This window comes from Anolis carolinensis, chromosome 1 (genome assembly GCF_035594765.1).
Source record: "Anolis carolinensis isolate JA03-04 chromosome 1, rAnoCar3.1.pri, whole genome shotgun sequence".
NCBI classification, from domain to species: domain Eukaryota; kingdom Metazoa; phylum Chordata; class Lepidosauria; order Squamata; family Dactyloidae; genus Anolis; species Anolis carolinensis.
In genome coordinates, this window is record NC_085841.1 from 269,352,071 (window position 1) to 269,364,198 (window position 12,128).

General features: G+C 42.0%; 1 protein-coding gene across 1 annotated transcript in view; it reads left to right on the forward strand.

Moving 5' to 3' along the window:
• The window catches only part of tsg101 (tumor susceptibility 101), a 38,881-nt gene extending 28,654 nt beyond the window's left edge, over positions 1–10,227 (forward strand). Inside the window, exons 9-10 of the mRNA XM_003214747.4 lie at positions 1,965–2,204; positions 9,761–10,227. Of these exons, the coding sequence (XP_003214795.1) occupies positions 1,965–2,204; positions 9,761–9,850 (330 nt within the window). The 3' untranslated portion in view covers positions 9,851–10,227. The remainder of the gene's footprint in view (positions 1–1,964; positions 2,205–9,760) is intronic.
• Positions 10,228–12,128: the final 1,901 nt, after the last annotated feature.

A 12,128-nucleotide genomic window follows, 5' to 3' on the forward strand; every position in this document is an offset into this window, starting at 1 on the left:
TTTCATGTTGTTTTTTTCCCAATTATGGCATTGAAATCTCCCTGAACTATAGTATATGTTGGGGGGGGGGGAGGGGGCTGTAATACCATATCTATTTCTTGGTAGAAGTCTTCGAGTTTTTTGTTAGCTTCTTCCTGGCTTTGCTTGTTATTTGTTGCCAGCGCATAGACCTGGATTATTTTCAGACTACAATGTTCTTACGTCAAGACCAGCATACCTACCCGAAGCAAAATGAGTTCACAACATAGCAACTATCATTCTCTTATACCCTCTCTTAACTATATAAACTGTTCACGAGGATCCTGCTACAAAGAATATCTCAAGATGTGAAAATTAACAGAGAACAAGTGGGGTTCAGGCAGGGCTTCTCCACTCTCAATCATATCCACACGGTCAAACAGTTACTGGAAAAAAGCAGAGAATATCGAGTTCCGGTTTGTATTGCTTTCATTGATTACCAAGAAGCCATTGACTCTGTTGAGATTAATGCTATCCTTAATGCTTTGCACCAAGCTAGTATAAATCCAGTGTATGTGAACATCATAAAAAGCATTAATACAGGGTGCACAATGGATATAAGACAGAAATATGTCATATCAGAATAAACAAAGGAGTACGTCAAGGAGACACAATATCACCAAAACTGTTTGCAGTGACTTTGGAAAGCTTATTCCAAAAAATTAAATTTAAAGACTGGATTTTAATTGATGGTAAAACACTTTCTTATCTCCTCTTAGCAAATAATTGCATCCTTTTCACCAGAAAAATCCGGAAGATTTCCAACATGATTTCCAACAACTAGCTTGACTCTCAAAATCAGTAAGACTAGAAATGAACTTGAAGAAAATGAAATGGATGAAAAATTAGCATTGTGCCCAGGGCCGCATCGTTATAAATGGAGATGAAATTGAGGAAGTGACTGAATATGTAAAACTTGGACAACAAATACATTTGAATAATTTGGGAAATGGCGAATGGGCAAGAAGACACAAGGCTGCTTGGACAGCTTTTAATTGAGACTGGATAGTGCTAAAAGATGATAAGCTGCCAATGGAGGTCAGAGCAGATATCGTCAACACAATAGTTTTACTGTCAATTTTATATGTATACATCTGAAACATGGGCAATAACAAAGTTAAAGGGGGAAAACTGATGGTGAGTCAGAACAATGAAAAGAAGGATGTGTGGTGTGACAATAAGAGATAAAGTCAGCAATAAAGAGCTGTGTCAAAGGACAGGAGAACTTGACGTGGTCAATGAAATCTATGAGGCAAAAAGAAGATGGGCAGGGTATATAGCACGAACAAAAGACAACAAATGGACATGTTGACTAACTGGATACCAAGAGACCACAAGCGCCATACTTCGTATTCAATGGGATGAACCAGTGGTTAACCTGTTTGGCCAGAAATTGAAAAGAAAAGCATTGGATTGTATATTTTGGCAAATGGTAGTTTTGCGTGAAGCCCAAAGGAGTGAATCAATGACAAATCGGATAGCATAGGATAGGACTATTAGTCTTAGAGGTTGTGGTCTTAATTTCAATTAATTTGTGGTTTCTCCATCATCAAAGGGTCTCTATCTTGAAACCCTCATTGCTGGAGAGCATTCTCATGCCCTTCTTTTAGGCCAGTGGTTATCAGCCTGTGGGGATGTTTTGGCCTTCAACTTCCAGAAATCCTAACAGCTGGTAAACTGGCTGGGATTTCTGGGAGTTGTAGGCCAAAACACCTGGGAACCCACAGGTTGAGAACCACTGTTTTATGTTTTCTAGCTATCAAGTTGGCCACTGGCAAACAGGATTCTTTATTAGCTAGGTCTTAGATCTGATCTTAATGACTTTTTTACTATAATATTTTCAAAACACTGTGTATTGAGCTTTAATTGCATTGCACTGAAATTTAGAGCATTTTAGGAATATGAGCACATTTTCAAACAAATGTATTGACTTGCATATGTTTTAGGCTGAAGTTGACAAGAACATTGACCTCCTGAAAAAGAAAGATGAAGAACTGAGTTCTGCCTTGGAAAAAATGGAAAGTCAAACAGAAAATAATGACATAGATGAAGTCATTGTTCCCACAGCGCCACTTTATAAACAGATCCTGAACTTGTATGCTGAAGAAAATGCCATTGAAGACACTATCTTTTACCTGGGAGAAGCACTGAGACGTGGAGTTATCGATCTTGACATCTTTCTAAAGGTAAGATTGATGTAATTCTAATACCATTTGGAATATGTTGTCACACGTTGGAGAAGTATATATTTCCTTATTGGCCTCTCTCCCACTTCTCATAAATTGTTTTTTAGACCAGTGCTACTAATACTGAGAAGGGATGGTTTCAGGATTAGTGCTCATGCCTGGGCTATTGGGCATCCATTTCGTGCTGCTTCCTAGCACAGTGGAAAAATCAAAATCGGTCCCTAAACCACCCCTTCAGTGTGGTAGATCCTCTCTCTGATAAGGAGAGCCATTTCTGTTTGTGTTGGATGCACACTAACAATATAATCCTCAGGGACATCTTGAGGATTCATGTTGTTGGTTGTCTTGTGAAAAAGAAAGGGCACCTGAAAAGTTTTTGGGGTGGAAGTTGAACCAGGAGACATATTCCAGCTACTGACCAGAAGTGCCCAAGATAATGAGGTACGGGTAGCTATATAAAACAAATCTCAGTTGTCACAACAGAAGGAGCTCAGTTTCCTGCCTTATCAGTTGGCATGCGAGGAATGAGTGCATGGGTGCCCCCTCTTGCCATCTCAGAGTGAGCATTCATAGTCAGTACCAAACTTTTATTTACCATCTCATGCTCAGATTTAATTGAGCAGAACTAAACCTCAGATGGAGTTGAGTTGACTGGATTCTAATTAGTGCTATGTAACAAAATGAAAACAATAGGAGTTGAAAGAGCATACCAGACCCAGTGTAGAATGAATTCCTATAGTATACAATATTTTCCTTCTCACATATCCCATGCTTCATAAATGATAGTATTATGTTGTAAACATATTCAGGGTAGATGTGTTGGCCATAGAAACATTGATACTCTTTTGAGGCCAACTAAAAAGCACTACAGTCCCCTCTGTCTGTCTGTGTGTGTGTGTGTGTGTATGTATGTATGTATGTGTCATGGAACCCAGTTACAGGGCTTTGGTAATTCAGCCCTGTAACTGGGAGTCATAACATAAACAATCCCAGGAGCACCTGGCAGAAGAAGATAGAATATGCCTGGGAAATTGGGGCTGAAAGTATAAACAATTATAATTGGTCTAGTGTGTGAAAATAGTAAAGTAGTAATGTGATATTGTGGGGTGGGACTTGATGATGATATTTACGTGTGGTGTTACGTAGCATCAAAAGTTATAAAAATAGTTGTATGTAAACATTGGGTCATTCCTGACTTTTCCAAAGTCATGTGTTCTTCAATAAAGATTGGATTTGAGAGCAGCCATCTCTGATCTGCGTTCAGACTGATCCTTTGAAGTGAGCAGGACAATTAAGTCAGGAATCCAGTTCTCACCCTCCTGCAAATTTGCAGTGAAGTGATAATGAGCAGGGAAGGAGATCAAAGCCATGACGGAGCAAAGGGGCCTCCGCTGGGAGCTCTGCCGTTGGCAGAAGAAACATTGCAAGCCATAGCTTCCTCTACGGGGTACCCCAAGCCGGACGGCGTGACCCAGAGGATTCCCAGAGGGGGAAGAGGCGTTCCGGCGGCGGCAGAAACCAGTTGGGGATCTGGAGGAAGCATGCCGGAGACCGTGGCCCTGCGGTTATCCATCCTGGAAACTCACTTATCCAGGCTGTCGGATACCGTGGGGAGAATAGTGCCAATATTGGAAGAGAATCTCCAAAAAGAGCACAACCGATATGGCGCCGAGAGAGAGCCAAGCAAAGAAGGCGATTGGAGCCAGAGGGGAGCTTCAATGCAGAGTCCCGTGGCGGCAAGGGACGAGGGAGATGAGGAATACTGGCGGGAGCTGGAGTTCCGGGACAGAATGGCGCGAGAAGTGGAGCGTCAGCGAGCCCTGGGAACTCTGAGGCCGCCATCTCCAACAGAGCTCCCAACCCCCCGAATGGGCGTCGGGGTGGAAAGGCCACTGGGGCCAGGGATCGGGTCCAGTGGATTTGCAGACGAAGGCGGAGAGGAGCGGGGGATCCAGGAAGAGGAGGAGGATGTGCCGTACGACGAGGAAAGGCGAGATGAGGGGGCTACAGCAAGGCCAGTATGCGGATGGGCGGAAGAGCCGACAGCGGCGGCAGACTTTCGGGAGCCGCGCAGAATGACCACCGGAGTGGGGCGCGGCGTGTTCCAAGGAGCCGCCCGAGGAAACCTGATGCAACCCTTCCCCATGCCTCCCAGACAGCATCAACGAGCTGCAGAATGGATGCCTAGAAGGGAAGACCTCAAACTAGAATACGGAGGGGAATCAGATGAACTGAACTTTTTTCTAATTAGCATCAGAGGATACATGGAAGACAATGCACACACATTCCCCTCCGAGGCAAGCAGGGTTCGAGCCATCGGCAACACACTAAAGCGAGGAGCAGCCAGCTGGTATGTGCAGCTTCATGCCAGACGCGACCCATGCCTGAGGTCAGTGCCCCGCTTCCTCGCCGCACTGGAAAACCGGTTCAGAGACCGGCTAGAGCAATTGAGGGCTCGAGACCAGCTGAAAGGAATAAAGCAGAGGGACAAAACAGTGCCCGAGTACGCAGAGGAATTCCTTCACCTCGCTGAAAGGGTACCAGAATGGTCTGAAGTGACCAAAGTGGAATTATTTAAAGAGGGACTGCGCCCCGAGATTTTCAGCTGGGCAGCGCACAGAGACGACCCCGAAACGCTCCAGGGATGGATTCAACTAGCGGGGCGCGTCGAATCCACCCTGGCCCAAGTAAAGCGCTTCAGGAGCGGCAGCGGCCAGCAAAGACCGGTGGCGAGGGGCCGAGGAGAAACGAGGAAGCAGGAAAGACCCGGAGGGAGGCCGGGGATTCCCTCCAGAGGAGATGACAACAAACCTAAACCGGGATGCTTTGTATGTGGGAAGACGGGCCATCGAGCAGCAGAATGCTGGGCCCGGAAGGGGGAGCCGCCAAAAGCCCCAAAGCCCAAGCCAGCAACCGGGAGGCGCGCGGAAGAGGAGGTGCAGGCCCCAGAATCTTCAGAAAAACTGGTGAGTCGGGACAACCGCATGATAGTAGTGCCAATCTGCCTCTCAGGGCTAGAAAATCGGGCCACCTGCAAGGCATTTGTGGATTGTGGGTGTTCTAGAAATATCATAACCCCGGAGTTAGCAGGAGCGCTGAAATGCCAGCAGATGGCGCTTGACTCCCCAATTGCATTTTCGCAGCTAGATGGATCAGTCGCTGCTGGGGAAGTATCTACAAAGGAAATACGAGGAATCCCATGTAAAATAGGCAAATGGGAAGGAAGAATATCCTTTGTGATAGCCCCTATTGCCACATACCACGTAATATTAGGGATACCATGGCTCGAACAGGCAAATCCTGAAGTAGATTGGAGAGGAAAAAGCCTAGCATTCAAAGAACAGCAGATGCAATGGGAGATAAGCAAAATTGCAGAAGAGGAGGACGAGGAAGATGAAGCAGGGGAAATAGACCCACAGCTATTGCCACCTGAATACAGGGACTTTGTGGATGTTTTCAATCAGAAAGAGGCCAGTAAATTGCCTCCTAAAAGGAATATAGAAGTAGAAATTGAAATAACCCCAGGAGCAAGCTTACCCAAACCAAAAGTGTATCCCATGTCTGTGCAGGAGAAGGAGGAATTGAGGAAATACATTGATAAAAACCTGGCGCGAGGCTTCATTAAGCCATCCAATTCTCCTCTCGGGGCCCCAGTGTTATTTAGGAGAAAGAAAGACAACTCCCTAAGATTGTGCATTGATTATCGAAATTTAAACGCAATTACTAAGGACAATAAATACCCTATGCCCTTAGTCAAGGATTTAATTACCGTATTGAAGAAAGGGAGCATATTTACTAAACTGGATTTAATTGAAGCGTATCATAAATTAAGGATCAAACCGGAGGATACTTGGAAAACTGCATTTTCCTGCGCATTCGGCCATTTTGAATACGAAATTTTGCCTTTCGGGTTAAAAAACGGAGGCGGCTGCTTTATGCAGCTTATAAATGAAATACTACACCCGTTATTGTACAGAGGGGTATTCATATTTCTTGATGATATCTTGATCGTAACTGAAGATAAGGAAAAGCACGTAAAATTGGTTCGGGAAGTTTTGCAGAGACTAAGAGAAGCAAAGCTGTACGCAAAACTGTCCAAATGTGAATTCAATAAAACTCAAATTGACTTTCTGGGGTATCGGATATCTCCAGAAGGGTTAGCTATGGATCCAGCTAAAGTAGCAGATGTAAAAGAATGGGGAGTGCCTCAAACAAGGAGGCAATTGCAATCGTTTCTGGGGTTTGCAAATTTTTATAGATCCTTCATAAAAGGCTTCGCGCAAATAACTGCACCCCTTACTGAGCTTTTAAAAACAAAAGGGAAAGGAGAGACAGCAAAAGTAAAAGCTCCTGGCGCCAAACTGAGTTGGACGCCAGAATGCCAAAAGGCATTTGAAACCCTAAAAGAATGCTTCACAGAAGGACCCATTCTAAAACACCCCGATATCAGGAGCCCTTTCATAATCCATTGCGATGCCTCAGACTGTGCGTATGGGGCAGTACTATTGCAAAAGGATCAAAATGGGGACTTAAAACCCTGTGGATATTTGTCCCGGAAGTTCAGCGAAACTGAAAAATGTTGGCCGATATGGGAAAAAGAGGCACTAGCCATATTAAAAGCCTTAGAATGCTGGCGACACTTCCTCGAAGGAAGCGGAATCCCATTTGAAATTTGGTCTGACCATAAGAACCTACAGTATTTAAAGTCTCCTAGAAAATTGTCCCCCAAACAAATTAGATGGGCGCAATACTTCAGCAGATTCGATTTCCAATTAAAGTTTTTTCAAGGGAAGCAGAATGTCTTGGCGGATGCTCTTTCACGCATGCCTCAACACGAAGGAATACCCACAGCAAAAGAGGGAACAATATTCTCTGACAAACAATGGGGCTTAGCTGTCAGGACAAGAGCACAAACCCAAAAAGAGAACACTGCTATGGTTGAACTCGACGGAAAAGATAATTGGGGAAACGAGCTGAAACAGTCTTATGAAGGAGACCAGTGGATCGCATCCAATGCAGAACAGGGGGAGCAGAAGGGGGGATTTTGGTTTGTGAACAAAAAACTGTATATCCCAGCAACATTAAGGATCAAGATTTTGCATCGTTTTCACAACAACCAGAGCGCTGGTCATACAGGAATTACAAAAACAACAAAAGCAATAGCAAAACATTGCTGGTGGCCAGGGATGAGGAAGGACATAAAAAATTATGTTGTTCAATGTGATGATTGTGCCAGAAATAAATCGAGAGGAGGGAAGCCAATGGGATTATTACAAACAGTAGCAGAACCTACCAGACCTTGGGAATGTGTAGCTATGGACTTTGTGGGGGAACTACCGGTTAGCAAAGGACATCGTTATATTTGGACAGTATTGGACCTGTTTTCTAAACAGGCCCACTTCATAGCACTGACGAAACTACCATCAGCCGAGAAACTAGCTGAATTGTACATAAACCACATTTACAAACTGCATGGATGTCCCAGTAGAATTGTCAGTGACAGAGGAGTACAATTCACAGCAAAATTTTGGGAAAAATTCCTGGAAATGCTAGGAGCAGAAAGGAGTTTAAGTTCTGCTTTTCACCCCATGACAAATGGGGCGGTAGAACGTACTCAGCAGACACTTGGGCAGTTCCTTCGAATGTACTCTAACATGAGACAAAATGACTGGTCTCGGTGGTTGGCTTTTGCAGAACTAGCTTTTAATTCGACTATACATTCAGCAACAAATAAAACCCCCTTTGAGGTAGTTTACGGGTATGAAATACAGCCTCTGCCCCAGCTGCCGAGATGGACAGAGAATGAGGGAACAGAGGCAGGGAAATGGAAAGCGCAAATGATGGAATGCTGGAGTCAAGTGACTGCATCCTTAAAAGAAGCACATAAAAAGTATAAAGTATTCGCAGACAGAAAGAGGGTGGAAGGTGATAAATTGGAGAAAGGAGATTTAGTGTGGCTAAGTACCCAAAACATCAAACTGGGGCTACCTTCGAAAAAATTGGGCCCTAAATATATTGGACCATTTAGAATACAGGGTGTTATCAACGAGGTGACTTTCCAGTTGACATTGCCAAAAAGTTTAGGGAAAATACACCCTGTATTCCATCGTAGCTTACTGAAAAAATATATGGGTACTTTGGACAAAATGGACACATAGAATTATTGTTTTGTTTCAGGCTTGTGATGAAAGAAGAACCGAAGGGGAGGACGAAGAAAAGGAGGGCACCATGTCATGGAACCCAGTTACAGGGCTTTGGTAATTCAGCCCTGTAACTGGGAGTCATAACATAAACAATCCCAGGAGCACCTGGCAGAAGAAGATAGAATATGCCTGGGAAATTGGGGCTGAAAGTATAAACAATTATAATTGGTCTAGTGTGTGAAAATAGTAAAGTAGTAATGTGATATTGTGGGGTGGGACTTGATGATGATATTTACGTGTGGTGTTACGTAGCATCAAAAGTTATAAAAATAGTTGTATGTAAACATTGGGTCATTCCTGACTTTTCCAAAGTCATGTGTTCTTCAATAAAGATTGGATTTGAGAGCAGCCATCTCTGATCTGCGTTCAGACTGATCCTTTGAAGTGAGCAGGACATGTATGTATGTATTGGGGTTTTTAGATTATGCTGTATTGTGGTTGGATGTTTATTTGTCCCTTGTTTTTAAATATTTGTTTATGTTATCTAATGAAAATGGTAATTAATAGCAGATTGAGACAGGCATGTAAACATAGATTTACACACTTCCATTAATGTACTATTAACTATATATTCTGGTTTTTGTCTCAGTAAATGAATAAATTCCAGGCAAGATGGGTTGATACCTAATTAAAATTTATAAGAAATATTCGTTTCACATTTATTATTCTGCTTCACAATGCATTCCTAACAGCATCTTCCTACTGAAACATAGTAGCTGTCAGTTTGGGTTTTAAAAAAAAAACAAAAACAACTGGCTTATAATAAAATACCTGCTGGCCCACAACCAAAGTCTCTCTGGGCTAGCTAAAGCTTTCTTGAATTTGAACTTCTACCAATCTGTATCCTGACCTTCCTTTCTGCTGGCATTATGCTTGTGAGATTGACCTGGAGGCAGCTTGGATTTGTTGTGATTTGCCTCCTGTCCTTTTCCATTTTTTGCTCTTCAGTTGGCTCTTCTAACCATGCAGAGCAGTTCTGCTGACGGATTTCTTTGCTGGCATGTCTCTGGAGACCAGTTGGCAAAAAGGCATTTCTGCAGGCTGAAGATACTTGTACTGTGTATCTTTGAGTTGGGATTGCACAGACCATATACATCGTTTATCAGAAATGTACAAATGTACTGGGAAATAAAATCTCATAGAAATTATTGATGGTTAAATTAAAATCCATTTTGATAGGTGTGGGTGCACTTTTTTCAAGAAGTTTTCATTCTTATGCAAGTTCTCCAAAATCAGAATCTGTATCTGCAGATTCTGTAATGTCATAAAAGAAATTATCAAAGTTTCTGTGGATAGAACAATTTTAATGTCATGCTTGGCTGACTTTCTGTGTCCCATTTTGTCTCTTCTCAGCATGTCCGTCTATTGTCTCGCAAGCAGTTCCAACTGAGAGCTTTGATGCAGAAAGCAAGAAAAACTGCAGGACTCAGTGATCTCTACTGACCCACAGAATGAAGTAGTGATATACACTAAGTGTTCATATTCTTTCATTTTTCCTTTTAATCAGTAGACAGACAGAATAACTTATTACATCATTCAACTGTAAGATATTTTGAATGGATAATATATTTTCTTTCTTCTGTTTGGGGGGAGGGGTAAGAACTAGCTTTTATTAATGCACTTTCTATTCTCTGTAAACCTTTTGCATTTGTGAGCTGATGACTGAATATAATTTGTTGCATAACACTTTTTTCTTGTGCTGAAGACATTTGTGCAGTATCACTTATGTGCTTTAATATAATATCTGTACAATACAGCTGGAATTTTCATGTGTGTACTTCTAAGATTAATTTGTAATAAAAGCATAGAAGTTTGTAGGAGATGGGGTAAAATGTGTCTTTTATTTTTTAAAAACTTGTTTTATAGCCTAAAACTATGCATATGTACCCTGTTTGTGCAATGGGATTCAATCCCAAATAATTCAGATTAAAATTACAGTCTTTGACCGAATACCTATGGTGATGATTTAATAATTAATTTCAATGTATCCAATAATTCTTCCCTTTGACCTACAGATTACACAGCCCAACAAAAAACATTCTTGGTGTCTTGGTTTTTAGGCCTGTTCCTGAGATTATTTGGGGTGCAAATTCAGAAAATTGCATTGGATAGAATGCATCTGCTCTGGCTACTTAGATATTTTTATCATGATTTTCTGTGGGGAGCAGATGAAGACTGGCATGTGGCATATATTCTTATCTCAAGAACTAGAGCTGATGTGAGGGGGAATAGTGTCATTTTTGTAACTAGAAGGTCAAATATACCCAGAACCAGGTCTAACAAAATGTGTTGCCCAGTGTTATTCTAGTAAGTCTCCTTTAGATACATGTCTTTGTACCTTTCCAACAAATTACTAATTTACACAATTCGCAGATCAATGTTAGTAATCACTCATTTAAATGTACCGGTAATTAAAAAGTAGGATTAAACAAATTAAAGGGGATAAGGATACTTTCACGTATTAACCATAGATAGGTGTGGAAAACCTGCAGGTGCAGAAACAGGTTGCCCCTTGAATAAGATATCTGTAGGAAAATATGGAGCAGTGAGTTTGGGCTTTCTGAAGGCATCTACTGGTTACTGGGAGAACTAGAACAACAACTCGAGCAAATTTATGAGACCTTTTTAAAAACCAAAATGGAAACGTGAATTGCTTATTTACTTCCAGTTACATTTTTTAAAAAGGCCTCTTCCTGGGACTGACTCAGATAAACCCCAAAATGTGGCAAAATGCCTCTATACTCCTAAAAGGTGCAGGGAGTGGTTGCTTAGGGATCTCTATCCTTCCACAGTTGCTCACTTTGGCTCTAAATGTTGCTACGCAACAGATTATCCCTCATAATTGGCTGATAATGAGAGCTATAGTCCCAACAGCTTGAGGCTCGCAAGTTGCTCACTCCTGCCTTATAGAATTTTTTATTTATTTATCTGAAGCCATTTCATAAATCTTTAGAAAGTACCTGGGTCAAAAGAGTAGGATGAGATGATCAGATTAACATCCAATACCTGTATTAATAGCTGTTTACCACTAATGTTTGCAAGAGATTACAGTTAAAATTTGATACAGTAAAAGACACATTGGGTAATGCTTAAGTGATTTGTTATTTCAAAATAATGAGGCTCAGTACACAGTTCTCAAACTGGGCAGCAGTCAGTCTGGGAAGGCCTGCTTGCACCCTGAAGCACATGGTTGTTACCTGTTGAATACAAGGGGTCAGGACAACCCAAAAAGTTGTGAAGGTGATGTGCCAGGTAACCTATCTCCCTGTTCTGCAATCCTGCATATACTTGGTGGAACATAACACTTCCAGCGCACTTCATGCATGCAACCAGCCCAACTGCTGCTGAAATGTGCCCCCATTACCAAATTAGTAACCATGGGAAGAGAATTTCTGCATCTGGGAATACAATCCAAGGATGAGGTTCTTATTCTAGATACAAAAATTGAGGAATCTGAACACCTTCCCTCAGTCAAAAGTGATCAGGGCAGTTATACACATGGAAGTAGTTGTTAGAAAAGGATGTATTGAGCACTCCTGGCACAATATATTTGAGAACACAGAGGCATGAATGAAGTTTATGTTACAAGTATCACCAACTGGATTCCACCCTTTATGTCAACAGTAAGACCTTGTCCTAATTACTAGTAGGTAGCAAATGTGGTTTATTCTTAGTAATGGTAATGCATAACAAAATTCCCACTGCAAACTGTACTCTTAAA